We start from the raw sequence: 19,714 nt of genomic DNA on the forward strand, positions 1-19,714 counted from the left end.
AGAGCACAGACCAGGGGCCTGTCAGGGGCCTGTCCTCGTTCTGAGTGACACTCATTCTCAGGGAAAACACGAGGCTGTGTGGGTGTGACCTCAGCGCTCTCCTCTCCCCACCTGACTCCGCGACACCCTGGCTTGAGGTCCAAGACGCCAACTTACTTGCTCTCCTGTCAGTCCCACCACGTCCACTCTGACGGAAGACACCCCCGATTACCTTGTGGCTGTGGTAGGCTGAGCGGCTGGTGTGCAGGCTGGCCAGCAGGCTCTTGGACTGCTGCTGGACGCTGGCGGGCGCTGGCAGGGACAGCAGCAGCGTGGCCAGCTCCTGGGCTGCAGTCTTGTTTCTCTCCTGATGCAGAAGACAGCAGGGTTGCCACGAACCCACACAAGCCATGCAGGATGAACTGCCCACACCCTGCCCTCCCCCTCCCCCTCTTCTAGCCTAACAGGACTAGGTTGGGCTCCACGGACCACAAGGAACAAAACAAAGAACTTCGGAAATTACAGCCCTCCCACAACATAGGTACAGAAATCGAGACCAAGATCAGGACTCCTACAACAGTGCTCTTTAATCAGCACTCATCCTGTTTTACAAAACACTCTCACCATGGGTCCCCTGAAAGTAGGACATAAAGCCTTAAGCTGAAGACTCCTCTGGATCACCTTTGCAAATCAAGATCATGCTATAAATGTACTTGAGCTGCAAGGCTTTGGGGCCTCTGACCACTCCACTGACCTCCTGCCTCTTCAGAAAGCTCCCATGGGCTTTAAAAAAGTAACTTGCCTTCTCGATGATTGGGCCAACTGCAAAGCAGCTTTCCAGGGCTTCTAAAGAACTCACAACCAGCCTGGGGAGACAGAAAAGCTGGCTTGAGTACAAAAGCCCCCCTTCTCTCCGCCTGGTGCTTTAGCCTGCGCAGACTACAGTCCCGAGGCCCTTAGGGACAGGAGTGAACGCCAAACACGAAATCAAAGCTCGGTAAGACCTGCCACAGGCACCACGTGGGTCGTTCCCTGTATCACAGGCCGGAAGGAACCTGGTTCCTGCTTGCAGATCAACCTGAGGCCACGTTCATAATCCGCGACTCAAAGACAGGGCTTTTCTTCCTCAAAGAGGATAAGGGCACTTCCTTCTGCTGCCTGTGGCAGGGATCACGGAGACAGGCTTAACAGTCTTGATGCGATGGGACCCGAAGCTCAGGTGCCCCAAGATTAGTAGGCAAAGGGGATACACAAAGGGAGAGGTTCAAGCCATCTTCTTACACTGGGAGAGCTATGGCTACACCTGACTTACACCTCCAAGAAAATGCACAGAAGCACTTCGTAGGAGTCACCCAGCATGGGGAAGAGAACCAACTGGATTTTTAGGTTCACGCCAATTACCAATATTCAAAGCGTAGGATGAAGCCCCTTTAGAAACCTGGGCAATGTTCTCTCAGGGAAGGATAAGAAGCCCAACCACCAAAGGGTACAGAGGGCCACACTCCCCAGGGCTCCCTCGTGTGCGTTGAAGGCAGCACAGTAAAAAGACCAACGACTTGAGGGCTGAAACTCTGGACAGACAGGGGAAAGTGTGGAGAAGGCAGCTGGCGAGAGAAAGGTCAAGGGGCAGAGGGCGGCAGTAGAGAGGGACCTGGGGCATAAAACCCAGGAGGACAGGACAAGCTCCCTGGCGGCTGTTCCGACGACAGAGCTCCTCCCGACTCGGCACGCCACCCCCTCCTCACCCCTGCAGAGCGGGGTGGGGAAGGCAGGGGCACTGACGCCGAGCGCGCACGTCCAACCCCCCGCATCCTCCAGGGGGCACGGGGCAGCTCTGTGGCCATGCAGCGAGGGGGACAGAGAAGCGGCAGGGCTCGCCACGGGAGCAGAACCAACGCAAAGCCACGCCATCAGTTACACGGCTCTCTAACACACACTCGCTCGTGCAAAGAAATGAAAGAGGGCATACTAACCGGTCCAGCTTGGTTAGGGACTCAGTTTCAGAACTTGGGGGAGAAGCAAAAGGAAAAAAAAAAAAGGAAAAAAATGTGAAGCTCAGAGAAACCTGGAAACACATCCTAAGCAAACAACATAAGAACAGAGTGGGAAGGGCGTGGGGAGACAGAGAAAAGGAGGGGCGGGGAGGCTGCTGGTGGGAGGCAGTGGTTCCAAGCCGGGCTACTCTCACGCCTTCAATGTAAGAACTGCACATCTTACATCCTGAGTTGCCGGCTCTACGGCGGCAAACCAGCAGCGCCCCAGCACGAAGAAGCCAAGCGCAGTGCTTAAGAAGGCCACTGGGGGGAGCCCCAGGGGGCTCTGAACTCTGCTACAAGAAGCCTGGGACAGCCTCTTGGCAGCAGTGTTATTACCACAGGAAGTAACTGCTGCAGAGAAAGATGAGAAGATGATGAAATTGGAACGAAAGGGAAGACTTTTCCCTATAATTTCAGCAAGACTGGATCCTAATCTCTAATTCTGGCTCAAGCGTCTTCTGGTCAGCAGCCTCCGACTGCTCCCAAGGGCACCTGAGCAGTAAGAGAAGGGAAGGGACAGCGGCCCCGGGGCAGAGCCCTGGAGCCACACCGGCAAGCCGTGGCTGCTCATCAGGAGACCCTGCATGCGGGGGCGGGCAGTGTGAAATCTTGGAAGTCACAGGCCAGGCCTGGGACACTTATGGGGGCTTGGTCTCTCAAGACTCGGGTTCTGCTGGAAGAGTGGACGGGCGAGAACAAAGGGCTACCCGCCGGCGCCGGTACCTCTCCAGGACGGGCCCGCTCGTGGCGGCAGGGGCCGCCGAGTCACTGTCTCCAGTGCCGTTGCTCTGGGTCAGGTTTGAAGGACAGATGTTGCTGACGGAGGCAGAAGGGAATTCTTCCGGAGGCTCATCAGGCCAGCCAAACTGCTCCTTAGTCTTGCCATAAATTTTCACAGCATCGATCATGGTGACGCCTGCTGGATCCACCGAGGCCCCAACTATGATAAGCAAGAGAAGCCTTTAGGAAGCACACTCTCTAAGGGGCTCTAAAGGGCATCCCCTACAAAGCAAAGACCAGACTGGTGTGGACAACATGGTGAGCCACAACCATTTCACAGTCACAGAGGAACTTTATCTCCTGAGACTTCAGCAGCACTTTCACCTGGTACAGATGCTGAATACATGCAGACACAGTTCCATGAACCAAAAGTCTATGAAGTCCTACGCAGACGAAGAGACCCCAAATACCAGTGCAGGGATCCTCCGGTGCTATCAGAATACCATGTCTCCCAACTCCACCCCCAGGGATCTCTAAACACTCCTTTTGTTCAAAGCACAGATCATCCTCATTCGTACTAACAGCAACTGTTTCTGGAAGAAAGAGTATCAGACAGGTGGCCAGTAAATGGTAGGGAAAGTTGTCAACCTCATGGAAGGCTCAGGGATGTCTACTCTGAGGTGTTAAGGGCATTGCTAAACATTTCTCAGTGACATGTGCCCTGAGGCCCTCAACTGCACCTTCAGACAGCTTTGTGATGTCAGGTGTTAATTTCACCACCTCTCTGCCTAGACAGGCAGGCAGCCCCATTGGCAAGGTCACCCAAGCCTACAGAAGGGAGCCCTGAAGCAGCTGCCGCCTCTCTACCCCTCCCATTCTCAAGTATATCCCTTTCCTGTCACCTTGCCTCCTTTATATCCCAAATGAAGCTCAACGTTTCCTGATGGCAGAGACCACAGAGCTATCGGGAGAGCAGAGGGACCCCAGAATCCTGGAGAGCCACAGAGAAGTGGCCCTGCAGTCAGAATTAATCATGAGATGGATACAATCTGTGCCAGGAGCCGGGGACTCACTGAAGAGGTTCAGCTTCTTATCAGCCTGCAGGGCTTCTTCTCTGGTGAACGGGAAGTCGAACCAGCGTGAGCGACTCAGGTTAAGCTGCATAGTCCTGCCGAAGATCTCAATGTACGATGGGGCCCGCTCAACTGCCTGGGTCCCGATCTGGATGCGCATGCCCGTCATCACCATGCTGCTGTTGTTGTTACTGATCTCAATGGTGAAGCCACCGGGCTGGAGGGGGAGAGGCGCACGTCGTCAAATGGACACAAGCTCTTACGGGCCAACTCCCAGTCCTCCCTGAGACCGTGACACATGCATGATCCTACACAAGACCTTTATCCTTCAGTTTCTTGGCAATGACTTGCTTCCAAGGACGGGAAGCACAGGCGGGGAGGAGACCCTTCCATTTCAGGCTCCTTTTCTCCCCGGCTTTAACCACCTCCTGCCGCCCTGTGCACGGTAACCCTGCTGGTAACACGGGAGCAGGAGCCCTTCTGCGTGGAGTTGAGAGTATCTGTTTATTCTGGGGACCATCAGACTACAGTCAAGGGTTAGCGACTGTGAGCCCTGTATCCCGACAGGAGATGTGTTCCTCACATCATACGTTCGTGAGCCCTGCTGCCCAGGGACTGAACCCAGGGCACTGCAGCCGGTCCTCACCTTGGTGTTGGCCACATACATGCCAGTGGAATTCAGCCGGTGCTTTATCTGCTGTGCATTGTAGACCTGCAGGAGGTCATTCCCACCAAACTCCACGTCAGTCAGCTGCTGGTTGTGCTCAAAGAAGTCAATGGGGAAGGTCACCTGGCTGGAGGTGCGGGTTGCTGTGGAGGGCAGCACCGGGGGCCAGAGAGCACTGTCATTAGCGCAGCCTCATCCTCTGCACCCGAGCTCACACGTGCGCCCCAACCTTGGGCCAACTCGTGAGGACATGGTTGGCATCACTATGATGCCTACATGTGGTCAGCTGCCCAAGAGTCACCACCCCAAACCACAAGAAGACCCTGCAGGGCAAAGAGATCTGGTGTCAGGATCTGGAACACTCACTCACAACAGGCTCTCTCAGAGCTGGCTTAACTAAAATGAACAACAGGAACTATTTCTTTGTAGAGGATGAGCTGCACAATTTTCTCAAACACAGGCTCTAGAACAGACTCCAGGGAGTGGGAAGAACGCTGTAATGATCTTTATTGCTCAGACCAAGTCACTCACTGCTAAACGCAAGCTTTCGCTCCTAAAGGAGTCCCGCTCTACCACTCAGGCGCAGGACCCCCAGCTCAGTACCCAGGACGGCTTCCCCAAGGCGCGCGCCCAAGCTCAGCGTCTTCAGCCGTGTCTGACTCCGCGACCCCGTGGGCTCGGGCCCGCCAGGCTGTCCCTGGGGCTCTTCCGGCAAGAATACTGGAGTGGGCCGCCATGCCCTCCCCTCCACGGGACCTTCTCAATCCAGGGAGTGAACTCACGGCTCCTGCATTGCAGGTGGATTCTTAAGCTGAGCCACCAGGGAAGGCCTGGCTTCTACACTACTTGGTGAGAATAAACCAACTGAAGGATCTACTCCTCCGCCAGTTCCACCCTGCCTGCTCCATCAGGCAAACAACTCTCCCTAAACGGAGAGAAAACTATCTCAAAGCAGATCCAAGAGAGCACTCTTTCCTGGGCACCTAGGAACTACTATCTGCAGAGAGCCAACAGATGTTTGCCATGCTCAGAAAGGGGGTAGTTGAAGGAAACTTGTCTCTGCTTCTGGGGAACTAGCTAGCACAATCTCTACCTTTATAAGCCACACAAGCAAGACAGTCCCCATTTCTTTCTTTTGTCGTGCCACAAGGCATTTGAGATCTTAGTTAGCTGACCAGAGACTGAACTCACACCCCCTGCACTGGAACTGCAGAATCTTAACCACTGAAGAGGGCCCAGTCCCCGTTTTTCACGGGTACCCATGGCCGTCTACTCTGAGCCCCCTCCCCGGGCAGGCCTCAGGGCGGGACTTACTGATGGTGGCCGCCTTGCGCTTGCGAACGGGCTTCATGATGCTGATGACGCTGCTGGGCTGCAGGGAGGGCTGCAGCCAGTAGGAGGTGTTCTCCACGTTGGCCATGTAGATGCGCAGGCTGCCGTCCTCACACAGGAGGATCATCGTCGTCCGCTGCTGCTCGTTGCAGGCCGTGTGCCTGATGGCCACCATGTCCTGGATCTAGGAGGAGGGGACGGGCCATGTTAGTTCCCACATGTACGGAGCAGGGCCTACACAAAGAGGCAGAGAAGCCACTGGTCTCACGGTCAACGGGGCGGAGGGTGCAAAAGGCCGGCAAAGAAAAGACGTCTAGAAGATTCTTCTATAGACTTCTGACAGAAGAGCTGGGAAAGCGACAAGATATACAAAAATAGGGCAGGGTCACAGTCTACTCAAGCGATGGGGGAATGTGGCACTCACCTTTGCTTTGGCAGGAAGAGTCTTGATTTCCTGGATGAGAAAAGTGTCCGGTTTCACCATCACCACCAGGGGCACGCCTGTAGTCTGCTGGACACAACACAGCAGGCCAGGGTGGTTCATCACCTCAGACCACTGACAAAGGGCAGGAGACGCCTTACTGCCGCCGTTGGAACTGCAGACGACAAAGGTGGCCAGTCAGGGTGTCACTCACCACCTAACAGCTCTTCCGTGGACCTGAAGGGCATCCTCACTACCTACTGAGTCTCAGAGAAATACTCCCACCCGAGGACTCGAATGACCCATCACTCAGTTTTCCTCTGAGCCACATGCACAGTCTCACACAACGCGCGCCCAGCGGGAGCCCTGATTCAGGCTCTCCCCTGTCTGAAGGATCGGGGTCCCTACGTGCCTAAGGCTATCAACTGCACAGGCCCACGGAGGAGTCAAAGGCTAACAACCGGTCTCCTTTTAAGAATTTCCAAGCACGTCAAGCTCTGTATGAATGGTAACCATTTTATTTCACCCCAAACCAGCTGATTCACAAACAGAGGGCAGAGAGAAAGTGTTGTAATGCCTTTTCAGTGACAGAAAAGGAAGAGGGAAAGAAACCTTCAACCTTTTCTGCCTCCTCCTTAAATAAAACACCCCTACCTCACATACTCCTATCTTCTGGAAGCCTGATGGCAGCCCCCGCCTCCCCAAACTCCCACCATGCCCCATATGTTGACATCATGTTCTATTTACTGATCAACAGCCCCCCACCCCAACCAGGAGGGACACTTCAAGGGCATCTTAGCAGCAGGAATGTCTGGGAGAAAGACACTGGCATCCCCTTCTGAAAACTCACCAAATTAAGATCACATCTGCTACCCTGACCACAGCTTTCCTTCTGAGTGACAGTGGCCCCCCCAACCACCTCCAACAGCCTGGGGGGACAAACCATGCAGACTGGCCGGCCGGCCAACGCTGGACGCTGCCTAGTTTAGAGATACCGGGCGGGGAAGGGAGAGTCCCGGGGACGGGGCGGAACTCCCCCGCTGAACACGGGCGCTGTGGACGTTCACAGTTAAGTGCGCAGCCCCACCTCTTGATGCTGATGGAGAAGAGCTGCAGCACCTCCAGGGTCGTCCTGCTGACGGTGGCCGCGAACGACCTGCCGTGACAGTAGCTGAAGAACAGCATCTGCAGCACGTGCGAGTAGTAGACGGACACGCCGCCGCCCGCCACCTGGCCGCTGCTGTCCTGTGCAACAGGCGACACCACGGTCAGGCCTCAGGCCGCCCGGGGCACCGCCCGCCACCTGGCCGCTGCTGTCCTGTGCGACAGCCGACACCACGGTAAGGCCTCAGGCCGCCCGGGGCACCGCCCGCCACCTGGCCGCTGCTGTCCTGTGCGACAGACGACACCACGGTAAGGCCTCAGGCCGCCCGGGGCGCCGCCCGCCACCTGGCCGCTGCTGTCCTGTGCGACAGCCGACACCACGGTAAGGCCTCAGGCCGCCCGGGGCACCGCCCGCCACCTGGCCGCTGCTGTCCTGTGCGACAGACGACACCACGGTAAGGCCTCAGGCCGCCCGGGGCGCCGCCCGCCACCTGGCCGCTGCTGTCCTGTGCGACAGCCGACACCACGGTAAGGCCTCAGGCCGCCCGGGGCGCCGCCCGCCACCTGGCCGCTGCTGTCCTGTGTGACAGCCGACACCACGGTCAGGCCTCAGGCCGCCCGGGGCACCGCCCGCCACCTGGCCGCTGCTGTCCTGTGCGACAGACGACACCACGGTAAGGCCTCTGGCTGGTCCCTCATTTTACGTGTTCATGTTCTAATGTACTTGGGCGCTTTATTTCTGGCTGCGCTGGGTCCTCGATGAGGCGCCCGGCTTTCTCTAACTCGGCGCAGGCGGGCTGCTCTGGCCGCAGTGCGAGGGCCTCACTGCAGGGTCTTCTGCCGCCGCAGGGCACAGGCTCGAGACGCGCGGGCGTCAGTGGCAGCAGCAGGCTCAGCACTGCAGCTTGGGGGCTTGGCTGCCCCACAGCATGTGGACTCTGTCCAGACAGCGGTCACACCCACACCCCCTGCACTGGCAGGAGGATTCTCAACTTCTGGACCGCCAGGGAAGTCTCTGCTCATTCATTCTATACCATGATTAGGGGCTCTCATCCTCTAAGCATCAGATCTCAGTGGTAAATCTTAAAAATACCATGAGAATAAAAGAACTTCAAGTTTAATCCTTTAGAACTAGAGCTTTGCTGTCATGTAAAAAGTTAAAAGAAAAGAGGAACAATGCAACAGCCACTGGGCTGATGAACCCCAGCCCAGAAGGAAGCAGCACCGTGCGCTCTAACCTTCAGGTCCTCGTGGCTGACTTCCAGCACGTTGGTGACGTAGAAGGGCCCTTGCTGGGCACTGCTGGCCTCCTCCATGAGCTGTGTGTAGATGTACCCCGCCGAGGACATTATAACAATGATGTTCTTCCCCTCCTCGTTGAAGAGGAAGGTAACATCTCTTATCTTTGAGCTGGGCAGGAGAAAGTAGAAGGTTGGACTCAAGGCATCAACCGATAGGTCATAAATCTGCAAGAGAGAAGGAAGAAAGATCAAATAAGGGAGGTCTATCTCAGCCCCAGGCCCAAACTCTCCCGGTGCATCCAGGGAGCGGCAGTGGTGAGGAAGGGCACTCTTCCCCTCAGCACACACCCGTCAGGGCTGGGCGCTGAGTGCACAAAGATAAACAAGGCCTCTTCCCACTCTCTTGTAAGGAATGGCAGAGGAGAGGCCCAGCAGCAAAGTCTGCACCAAGAATAGCGACTGAGAGCGGCGCACTGGGCACGGAGAGGCTGCACCAGAATCGCTTATCTGTTACCTGTGCGTGGATGGCCCCTGCTCAGCAACAGGACAAAAGGTAACAAAATGTAAGGACTTTTTATTTTTAACCTCTAAAAGAAGTCAGCAGACGTAATGGAGATCAGGCATTCTGAATTTAAAAGCAAAACCACTGTAGGGCCAGACCATCAGAGAGCTGTACCTATACCTTGACAAAGTCTGCGGTGACGATCGCTAGCTCAGTCTGTGAACCGGGTAACCACACGGCTTTGATGATGAAGTTCCCTGTGGCCAACTGGGGGTGCAAAACCAAGTGATCCGAGACGGAGCCTGAGCTGCTGAAGGTGAGCACGTGGCAGTCCTGGACACGGGTGAAGGGACAGGCGGTTAAAGGGGGTCTGGAAAGCAGGCCACCTCATTTCAGAGGTTGACGGTGCCTTTTCTTCCCTGGCATTCGCCGCCTCCAGACAGTACTCAAGACTGTCGAGTAACACATTCAGGAGTCAAGAACACACAAAGCTTATTTCCAATAGAAGAGAAATCTGGAAGACGTGGAAGAAATTCAATTCGTCTTCCCAAAGGCTTTTAAGTTCCAATCTCAACAATGAGTAAGAGAAGGTGGAGCTAAGAACAGGAGAGAAGGTCACAGTGACCTATAGCTCAACAGAACCAAACTGGCTCAAGATTACCTTAAGCCCACAAACAGCCAGGTAGTCCTCCTTGCAAGGATTCCCCGTGAGGCTCAGCACAGTGAAGGGTACCGGGGCAGAAGCCAGGCGGGTCAGAGTCAGCTTCCTTTTGCTGGAATCTGCTTGCTTCAGGAGAGCTGAGAGCTGGAGGACAGTGATCTGCCAGGGAATAATTATCAATTTATTCTCAACCCTTTTCCTCTCAGAGAACAGCAGCAATAACAAAAGCTCCTTCACTGATCTGGAGGCTATTTTTGTGAGCAAGTCTCTCCAAAAACCATCTGGTAGCGTGGCCGAGCGGTCTAAGTCTCTCCAAAAATCCAAGACCAGTACCAGTCTCTATATTCTCTGGCTTAAAGAATGGAATGCCTTTCATTTCTTCCTTCTAGAGGTGACAAAAGAAACCAACTTCATATAATCTGTTCATAAAATATTGAACAATTCCTGTATACTACTGTCCCTTCTCATTTTTCTATGAAAGTGTTCTGAAAGTATGTTAGAGCTACTTTTATCTCGTTTCTTTTTCACTTAATATAAAGAGGAGACAAATGAAGAAGCCAGAAAACAGAAAGGCTTGAGTTAAAGACACTCTACTCAAAAAATAAAAATAAAAAATGAAAATTAAAAAAAAGACACTCTCCTCTAACTCTTGCTGTTCTATAAAATTCCATAAACTTCCTTGGGTCTTCAAGAGGGCTGGGAGGGCAGGGAAGAACTAAATAAGGACCACTGAGCCCTCCAAGGAAGACTCTCCTCTCCACTGTGTCTTCCAGGGTGGCTAACCCGAGAAAGACTGCAAGCCACACTGTCCTAGGAAGCCTCCAGTCATTACCTTCGCCTGGGGTTCGAATCACAGAGTGGGAAGTAACTAGTTAGCCTCCGTCCCAGGCATCCCGGTTCTAAGTGTAGTAAAGTAACTCAGGGTTCCAGCATAAGAGCTTGCTGAGATTTGTCCCTGAAGCTTTGCTAGAATTCAGAAAAACAAACGTTTTCCTAGCGGGCCAGTCTGGGTGTTGTCCCCTATGTGTTCTGCTCAGCACCTAAGACAAACATGACCTCAAATGAGAGGGAGGGGACTGGAGGACCCACCTTGCCTTTCTCGTGGCTGACAGCCAAATGCTGGCGGCGCCCATGAGGGGAGGAGAGCACACACATAGCCACCCTCCTGAGCACGTGGGCACTAATCAGCTGTCGAATGGTCTGACCCTGGTCTCCGCTGTAGTTCATCCGAACATTCTCAAAGGCACCTTCCTGGGAGCCTAACGTGGGAACCTGGCAAAGACGGATGCAGAGAGAGTAGGCAGTAGTAAGGCAAAATACATCAAGTGGATTCATACACACACTATTCGTGTGACTGAAATATTGTACAATTCAGTTACTCAAGAGCAAAGATTTCCAATCTCTAATCCATGGACAGTCAATTCATCAAAATTACTATCAGTCCAATAAGAATAATGCAGTAAATGCTGCATAGAACTAAATTAATATAAGTACTGATTTTTTTTTAAGTGTTAAAAAGCACCCCCGTCTTTCTTTTTAGGCCACGCCACAGAGCTTGTCGGATCTCGGTTCCCCAACCAGGGATCGAACCTGGGCCCTCAGCAGTGAAAGCACTGAATCCTAACCACTGGACCACCACGGAATTCCCAAAATGCCCTTTTAAAAAATAAAATGATAACGATGATAGTGTTTTTTTCATTGATTTACCCCAATAAAATTAAAAGTCAGCAACCTTATGGATTACCAACACCATCCCAATATTTTTCTAGTTTCATCGTTAACATCTGCAAGTCTAAAACCACTGATCTAAAACTGTGACTGATTTTTAGGGGAGGGAGGTTGGCCATTGCAGGATCTTAGTTCCCTGACCAGGGATTAAACGCAGGCCCCCTGCAGTGGAAGCACAGAGTCCGAACAACTGGAGTCCTAGGGAATTCCCAACAGTGACTTATTTTCAATAAAATGTCAGAATATCTGTGTCTGTCTCTGTGTGTACTGCCAAGTGATTATGTTTCCCTCAAAAGCAGGCACGCTGTGCGATCTATTCGTGTACCTCACTCATTTTTATACTGCCCTTCCGCAAGCACTAGAGCTCCCTCTCCCCTTTCCTCTAACTCTGGCTGCCCTCGACCTGGGCCGCGCACGGGCTCTCTCCAGCTGTGGTGAGCAGGGGCTCCTTCTCGGTGCAGCGCTCGCGTTTCTCACTGCAGCGGCTGCCCCTGCTTTGGACCATGGACTCTGGCTTGCAGGCTTCGGTAATCGTAGCACACGGGCTTAGCTGCTCCCACATGGGGAATCTCAGTTCCTGGACTAGGGATCAAAGCCATGTTCCCTGCCTTGGCAGGCAGGTTCTTCACCCCTGGCCCCCCAGAGAAGTCCTGCTATTTTATTTTACACAGCTGCTCCAGAGGCCAAGCAAACCACTGCAGGGGTCCTGCAGTCCGCGCCGGGCAGCAGGGCTGCCGTGGGCAACGCAGAGCTCGGCAGCCACGCCACAGCAAGAGCTGAAGGGGACTGCCCAAAAGGCTCTAAGCCAGAGAGGACAGCATTACTTCTGCATGCAATGTGAACCCTGGGGAGAAGAAGACACAATAAGGTGGTCTTTTATTTTACATACAGAAGACATTCCTAGCTATTAAAATTGTCTCCAGATGTCACTCCTCACAGACAGGGGTTCACATATTTACGTGAACTGAAAAGGAGACTTACTCGCTGTTGGTCCACGTGCCCTACGATCCCCTTTGTTAGATGACACACCTCACATACTGATTTTCACATTGGGTGTCACAGGTTCTTACAGTCTAGGTTCTGAACACCCATGGGTGGCTTTCTAAGGATGCATCTCAGAGCATCAAGCACCCTCTGGCTTCCCAGTGGATGTGCTGGCTCCCACGTGCCCCTTGACCCCTGACCCTGACCACTCACCATCAGCTGGTCTGTCATCTCGACCGCCTTGTCCACTGTGTGCAGCTCCCGGAGGGCCTGCTGGGCCCGGCTGCTACTCCCCACCGCGGACGCCTGCTGGAAGTTGGTCTGAATGGCATCCATGAGGAAATTGAGCATGTCTAACACGAGAGGAGCGAAGGAGAAATTGGCCTGAGAAAAATCCAAACACACAAGTGAAAAAAAAAAAAAGAAAAAAAAAAGATCACACTCATCATCATCATCTTGCCAGTAACGACCTACAGAACCCAGGACCCAGCTTCCTCACTTCAAGTAGGTGTTTCAGCCCTCACTTCACTCTGTCCGAGCACTGGATTTGATTCCAGTCAGCATGAGACTGGGTCCCTAAACCAGGGGTTCCCTGCTGATACCTACTGCTTCCACACACCCACCAAGCACAGTGAGGCATCTAGAGCACGTCCAGTCATGCACCACTTGGGAGACCGAGATGACGACCACCCAACTACCACCCACTGCTTTCTGTGTTCTCTGCTGCAGATGAGGGGCCCGCATCAAGAAAGGGTGCCCCGGAGCATCACATAACTAAAATTCCCCTTCACACAAGCCCCCCAAACACTCCTCAGTCACAGACTCCCTACGAAGCAATGATCAACAACACACAGGACTCATGGGAATAGGATGGAAATGAGTAACCTTGGAGGACAAAATAGCCACTGGTGGAGTGGGGAGAGCCGTGTATCAGGCTCTGCACTCTGCCCTCCTGTGCTGTGGGCAGCCAGAGCCCACCAGCTCTGCAGCTCCCCTCCCCTGCCCCCTTACCCCCGCCAAAGCCCACCCCGTTCTACAGCTCCTCCCACCAGGGCCCGCCCCGTTCCGCGGCTCCTCCCCCAGGCCCCGCCCCATTCCGCGGCTCCTCCCCCAGACCCCAACCCCGTTCCGCAGCTCCCCCCACCAGGGCCCACCCCGTTCCGCGGCTCCTCCCACCAGGGCCCGCCCCGTTCCGCGGCTCCTCCCACCAGGGCCTGCCCCGTTCCGCGGCTCCTCCCCCAGGCCCCGCCCCATTCCGCGGCTCCGCCCCCAGACCCCAACCCCGTTCCGCAGCTCCCCCCACCAGGGCCCACCCCGTTCCGCGGCCCCTCCCACCAGGGCCCGCCCCGTTCCGCGGCTCCTCCCACCAGGGCCCGCCCCGTCCCGCGGCTCCTCCCACCAGGGCCTGCCCCGTTCCGCGGCTCCTCCCCCAGGCCCCGCCCCATTCCGCGGCTCCTCCCCCAGACCCCAACCCCGTCCCGCAGCTCCCCCCACCAGGGCCCGCCCCGTCCCGCGGCTCCTCCCACCAGGGCCCGCCCCGTCCCGCGGCTCCTCCCCCCAGGCCCCGCCCCATTCCGCGGCTCCTCCCCCAGACCCCAACCCCGTTCCGCAGCTCCCCCCACCAGGGCCCGCCCCGTCCCGCGGCTCCTCCCACCAGGGCCCGCCCCGTCCCGCGGCTCCTCCCCCAGGCCCCGCCCCATTCCGCGGCTCCTCCCCCAGACCCCAACCCCGTTCCGCAGCTCCCCCCACCAGGGCCCGCCCCGTTCCGCGGCTCCTCCCACCAGGGCCCGCCCCGTCCCGCGGCTCCTCCCACCAGGGCCCGCCCCGTTCCGCGGCTCCCCCCACCAGGGCCCGCCCCGTCCCGCGGCTCCTCCCACCAGGGCCCACCTGGTTCTGCAGCTCCTCCCGGCAGCCCTCCACAGTGCGGCACAGGCTGCTCTTCTTGGGCTTCTCTTCGTCAGTAACCTTTCCATCGCTGATGGTGACCTTGGCCTTGTCCGCAGGGGAGGTGCTGGTGTGGCGCACGAGACTCTCTGAAACCCTGGGTTCACTCTGAAACGCTGACTCCTTCATGGTGGAGCTCATGCCACTGCTGGGAGTTCGCTTCACCAAAGCCTAGGGACAGGAAATGTCAGGGGCCCCCAGTGTCTTGCCACAAGCACAGATGAAATACTGCCTAAGATCTCAGAGAAAAAATCTGACTCAAAGGGGAGACTGCCTAACCATTTAAAGAATATCCAAAAGCCTGAATTCTAATCTTCGTGGTATTCACCTAATAGCTAACACTTTACCCACTCACAACGACAAATCTTAAAATTGGGGTGGGGGTGGGGTCTTTCAAAAAACTGCAAGATCTCTAAGGATACTGCAAGTTCTACTATCCTAAGTGAAGTATTGAGGCCATGACTGTACAACTGATCACTGACAGAATCAGAACTTGGTCCTCTTAGACCCAGCACACCACGAAGTGACGTGGGAAGTTCCCAGTTTGGCTTACACATTTGTATCACTAACAAGTCACCCTTTAGAGCCAAGAGAAGGTTCTAATCTCTCACCAAACAGCTACCATCTTCTTTGGCTCCACAGTCGCAGAAGAAGGATCCGTATTTGGCATAAGAAATCTCATGATCCTTGTGGCAGACCTTGGCACACACTGTGCACACACCTACCCCATCAACCATTTTGCAGGTGTGACAGTGGTACCTACAAAAAATATGAAACCAGGCAATGAGACCACAAGTCCCCAAAATCAACAGCCTGGAAAGCCCCACCTAAAGTGAAAAAGTACTCTTACCAATGCTGGTTCATGAATTCTTTCTGAGTGATGGTAAAAGTGCAGAGTTTATTGCAAAGGGAATCTTCATCCTTCAAAGATAGTAAGTCTTTTTAATCAGAAATACATCCTTCCACACAGGCACCCACAAAAACACACTCTATAGAAAATAAACCACTGACTTCATAAATGACTAGCAGAAACCTATTCCAGTTGGAGAGAGCTCGCAGGCTATAAGTGTGATATAATTTCAGATGAGACGTTAAAGTTTGGTGACTAGGAAAAAAAATAAACCTTATGCTTTCTCTACAATGTAGCTCACACCATCCCCTGAAAAACTCATCTCTGAAACTCCATTTTGGATGCAAAAACCAGTTGGAACTGCAGGACAAGTACCTCTAGATTGAAGAAGGCCCAGGCTTATTTAGGGGTCCTTCCTCTAGGAGATTAGAGTCCTACAACTTGTTCTGCAGGTCCGGAAAATCAGCCTGACATTAGTCATGAAAGCTATGAATAAGCAACAAGGACTGGGAAGAGTCCTGAAGCTCAAAGGGGCCAAAAAAGAAGGTCAAAGGCTTGTTAACGTGAGTTCTGCAAGTGCCGGCCAGCCGTGACCGTGGTGGTCACTTCACTTACTGAATCCTCGGCCTGGGAGTCTTCCTCCTCCACTGCCAGCTCCTCCACCCAGTCAGAGTCCACCTCGATCGCCCGCTCTTCCCCGTCCACGGAGAGGTGACTCGGGCCCTGACCGTTACTCTGGCTCAGGGCGTTGGTGACGTCAGCCAAGTAAGACATGACGTGGCAGGTGCACTCTAGGACTGTCACGTGCTGTAAAAGAAGCCACACCTTGATCAAAGGAACAGCACAAAATGCAAAGAAGAAAAATATCACGTTTTAATTCTCTATTTCCTTAGCTCTCTGCACTACAACAGCAAGTAGCTGGTCAATAAACTGCACTGGGACTTCCCTGGGGGGGCCAGTGCTTAGGATTCAGCACTTCCAAGACAAGGGATGCAGGTGTGACCTCTGGTCAGGGAACTAAGAGTCCATATGCTGCATGGCGTGACCAAAAAATTTAAAAACTTTAAAAATTAAAAATAAAAGAAACTGCACTGAATCAGTATGATTCATCCCTTCTTAAGCACAAAGACGACTCTTTAAAAATCATAAAATAGGGCTTCCCTGGTGGCTCAGTGGTAAAGAATCCACCTGCCAATGCAGCAGACATGGGTTTGATCGTTTATCCTGGAAGATCCCACATGTTATGGAGCAATTAAGGCCATGGGCCACAACTACTGAGCCTGTGCTCTAGAGCCGGGGAGCTGCAGTTACTGAAGCCCTCGCACCCTGGAGCCCAGGTTCCACAACAAGAGAGGCCACGAATACTAGAGAGCAGTCCCTGCTTGCAGTAACTCAGGGCTTGCAGAAAGCCCAGGCAGCAACAAGGGCCCAGCACAGTATATATTTTATATATATTTTATACATATGTAAAAGTCTCATAAAATGAAGCCCAACGTAAACCAGGAAAACAAAGCTGAAACAGACACGGAAGTCACTCAAGAGAAAACCAGCCTGGTACAGAGAACAGAGAGGTGGCGCAGAGGCGGGGGAAGGAGGCTGGTTCAGTGAAGTGGCTGATGTGCCTCAAAAGACACAACCTTCCAGCTGTAAAATAAGGAAGTCATGGAGACGAAATGTCAAGCACAGTGACTAGAGTTAATACTAATGTATGCACATCTGAAAGTTGCCAAGAGAGCAGGTCTTAAAAGTCCCCATTACAAGAAAAAAAACTTAACTATGTATGGTGATGGATATTAACTAGACTTACTGTGACCATTTTGCCATATATACAAATATCAAATCACTATGTTGTAAGCCTGAAACTAATATTCTATGTCAATTACACCTCAAGAAAAAAATAAAAAGATTATATTAAAGTGTGAGTAAGCTCTCACTGGCTTTTTTCCCTGTCTTAATCATTTTTTTTTAAACCATTAGTGAAAAATATTTAAATCAGCCACAATGACAGGCTGACAGGTTGGGTAGGGGGAGAAAATGCTTGAATGCCAACATTTCTGCCAGTTGCCACCCTTTCTCTCAGCACAGTGGCCTGAACCTTCAGATAATGTAAATAATTCTAGCATCTGGATGGAGCTGAGGAGGTAAACTGTAACCCATGTTTAACACTCAGAGCACACAGTTCCAATGCAGGAGCAGTGGACAATTTTCCAGGGAACACCACTATCTAAAAATAGAGGAACTCACAGTTTTAAGAAAGATTCTGTTGTATGTTTGTTTAGCAGAACATTTCCTTTGGATCACTGCTTGCCCCCAAGAAGAGGCCTAAAGGCATGCACTTGGCAATGACGCACTGAGGTTCCAGGCCTCCGCTGTGCAGGAGAGCCAGGGCCAAAACCCCAGGCAGGGGGGCCCGCCCCGCAGCCACAGGCAGGACCCTCAGCTGGCCACCCGCATACCTCACGCGCCTTACCTTCCCGTGCATCACACTGGCATTCATTTTCTCAACCACGTTCTTCTGTGACAGGTACTTCTTGCTGCCAAACAAAAAAGGGGGTGGGGGACACAAAATCATCCACGGAACCAAAGAAAGGAAGCTTTTCCATGTGTCCTGCATCAATTTGTAGACAATGTGAACTAAAGGCATTCTTTGGAAATTATGTGGGTCATCAGCGATTGGGGGTTCTGTTCCTATCAGGGATAGTTGGTACACCTTCCCAAGACTTCTCCTAGGAATAATGAACAAGAAACCCTACTAATAAAAGAATAGAGATTAAGTGAACTGATTAAATCTATAGTGAATAATCCCCAATAAAAAGACAGAGCTTCCTTCAAGTTTCTTTTATACTCACTCTGAGCTACAAAAAAATGGCCTGCAATTAATTATCCCCCTTAAGAGCAATGGTGTAACATACAGATGCGATCCTCCACTTAATCCCCTTACCATCTACTCAGCCAGTCCACAGCAGCATTATGAAGCTGAAGATGGCCAGCACCTTGACCTGCGCCGGCCAGGGTAGCCATGACAACCATGAGTTCAGGGAAACCGGTCCCATCACCATTGGCCAGCATCTCTGTTGCCATGGGGATCAAGGTGCCCAAAAGCACAGCACACACACCTTCCCCAACTTGACTGGTAGAAAAGAAACATCACACTGGTAAGTATTCAGTAGGAATCAGAAGTATTAAATTTGTAAGAATTTAGAATTTCTAAGAGGCGTTTAAAATTAAACATTAAATGCGTGATCATACACACTAAGCCAAGTTGTGGACTTGGGCTACGAGACCATAAAACATTCACGAGTTACGGCTGACAGGCGAAGCCACTGCAAAAGTCTTTCCAGGAGAAAACTCAAGGATATACGCTAGATGGCTCGAGTCTACTGAGGGGCAGCTATGGGGTCACTGGAATTGCTTCAGGACTGAGGCTGAAGGAGACACAGCTGCAAACGCGCTCGCCCTGTGGCTGGGGCTGCCAGAGCGTGTGATATGAGTGCAGGCGTCTACCTGTTTTCCCGAACAATGTAGGTGGTCAGCAACTGCAGCAGCTGCCTGTTCTCCTGGATCACGTCCAGCTGATCAGAATCTCTGGGGGGCGACGCAGTCATGCGGGTGAGCCAGGCCTGGAGACGCGCAGGCTCCACGCAAGCCAGCTGGGCCAGGGAGCCACAGAGATGCAGGAGGCTAGGGTTAGGGCTCTTCTCAGCTGGGGACAGACCAAGAGGCGAGGATCAGTGAAGGAGGGCAGGGGAAGGGAGGAGGCCCAGACAGCGAGCCAGGGAAGGGGGAAAGGCTCCACTTCCTCCCGAACTTTCTCTGAGGAATTCTCTCCACTTGCTGGCATTTTCCTGCTGCAGTTACACTAGGGCAGAAGACAGGCACAGCCATTCGCTGGGCATCAAAGTTTCCCTAAGAAGACTGTTAAAAGCTGTCACTCACTCAGCTGGAAGAGTTTGGTGAAGAATTTCAAAACTCGGTTACAGAATTTAGCAGAAAGGTTCTCATTGGCGGTTGCCATCATGATCTGCACGAGTTCTCCACTGAAAGGCAGGAGGGGAAAAAATGGAAGAATCATGTTAAGCTGTCAAATAAAAAGCATCCTTTCCTATTTCTTCACAGTCTCATCCCCTCTAGGAGAACTGGTCACCTGTGAGTCAGCAATACTACTGAGTCAAAAACAACCCCCTTCACCAATAACCTCAAGGCGCCAGCAGTTAACCAGTGCTCCAGGAAGTACAAACATCTAAGCAGGCTATTGTATTTCCTGAGAGAACAGCCAGGTCAACACAGTCCTTGCTTCTGGAAGACATTCGAAACCCTCACTGAGGAGAACACAACATAGCTCACCTGTCAGAGAAAAATTCCTCCATAGCTTTACGAGCCTGGCTGCTTTCCAGTTGCTTTTCCAAATACTGGAGACATTCTTCTAAGACGGATTCATCAAGTCCACTGAAAATCCAAAAGAAAAATTATAG

The 19,714-nt window shown here is 53.0% G+C and overlaps 1 protein-coding gene and 1 non-coding gene across 7 annotated transcripts in view; both read right to left on the reverse strand.

Moving 5' to 3' along the window:
* UBR4 (ubiquitin protein ligase E3 component n-recognin 4) overlaps positions 1-19,714 on the reverse strand; it is a 131,608-nt gene that overhangs the window by 70,255 nt on the left and 41,639 nt on the right. For 4 of the 6 annotated variants that reach the window (XM_070458798.1, XM_070458795.1, XM_070458794.1 and 1 more), the window contains exons 30-52: positions 19,587-19,688; positions 19,179-19,279; positions 18,747-18,945; positions 18,184-18,372; positions 17,713-17,776; positions 15,858-16,049; positions 15,243-15,313; positions 15,004-15,151; positions 14,336-14,563; positions 12,662-12,832; positions 10,826-11,008; positions 9,737-9,895; positions 9,256-9,408; positions 8,571-8,798; positions 7,316-7,473; positions 6,232-6,403; positions 5,790-5,991; positions 4,455-4,618; positions 3,809-4,025; positions 2,739-2,955; positions 1,953-1,985; positions 782-845; positions 212-346 (exon numbers count right to left, since the gene is read on the reverse strand). In XM_070458798.1, coding sequence (XP_070314899.1) covers positions 212-346; positions 782-845; positions 1,953-1,985; positions 2,739-2,955; positions 3,809-4,025; positions 4,455-4,618; positions 5,790-5,991; positions 6,232-6,403; positions 7,316-7,473; positions 8,571-8,798; positions 9,256-9,408; positions 9,737-9,895; positions 10,826-11,008; positions 12,662-12,832; positions 14,336-14,563; positions 15,004-15,151; positions 15,243-15,313; positions 15,858-16,049; positions 17,713-17,776; positions 18,184-18,372; positions 18,747-18,945; positions 19,179-19,279; positions 19,587-19,688 — 3,550 coding nt within the window. The remainder of the gene's footprint in view (positions 1-211; positions 347-781; positions 846-1,952; positions 1,986-2,738; positions 2,956-3,808; positions 4,026-4,454; positions 4,619-5,789; positions 5,992-6,231; positions 6,404-7,315; positions 7,474-8,570; positions 8,799-9,255; positions 9,409-9,736; positions 9,896-10,825; positions 11,009-12,661; positions 12,833-14,335; positions 14,564-15,003; positions 15,152-15,242; positions 15,314-15,857; positions 16,050-17,712; positions 17,777-18,183; positions 18,373-18,746; positions 18,946-19,178; positions 19,280-19,586; positions 19,689-19,714) is intronic. The other 2 variants (XM_070458796.1, XM_070458799.1) reach the window with 1 other exon arrangement.
* Positions 11,306-11,378, reverse strand: TRNAE-UUC (transfer RNA glutamic acid (anticodon UUC)). Its single transcript has one exon. It is a non-coding gene; the product is annotated as a tRNA-Glu (tRNA).

Source organism: Odocoileus virginianus, chromosome 30 (assembly GCF_023699985.2).
Source record: "Odocoileus virginianus isolate 20LAN1187 ecotype Illinois chromosome 30, Ovbor_1.2, whole genome shotgun sequence".
Lineage (NCBI taxonomy): Eukaryota > Metazoa > Chordata > Mammalia > Artiodactyla > Cervidae > Odocoileus > Odocoileus virginianus.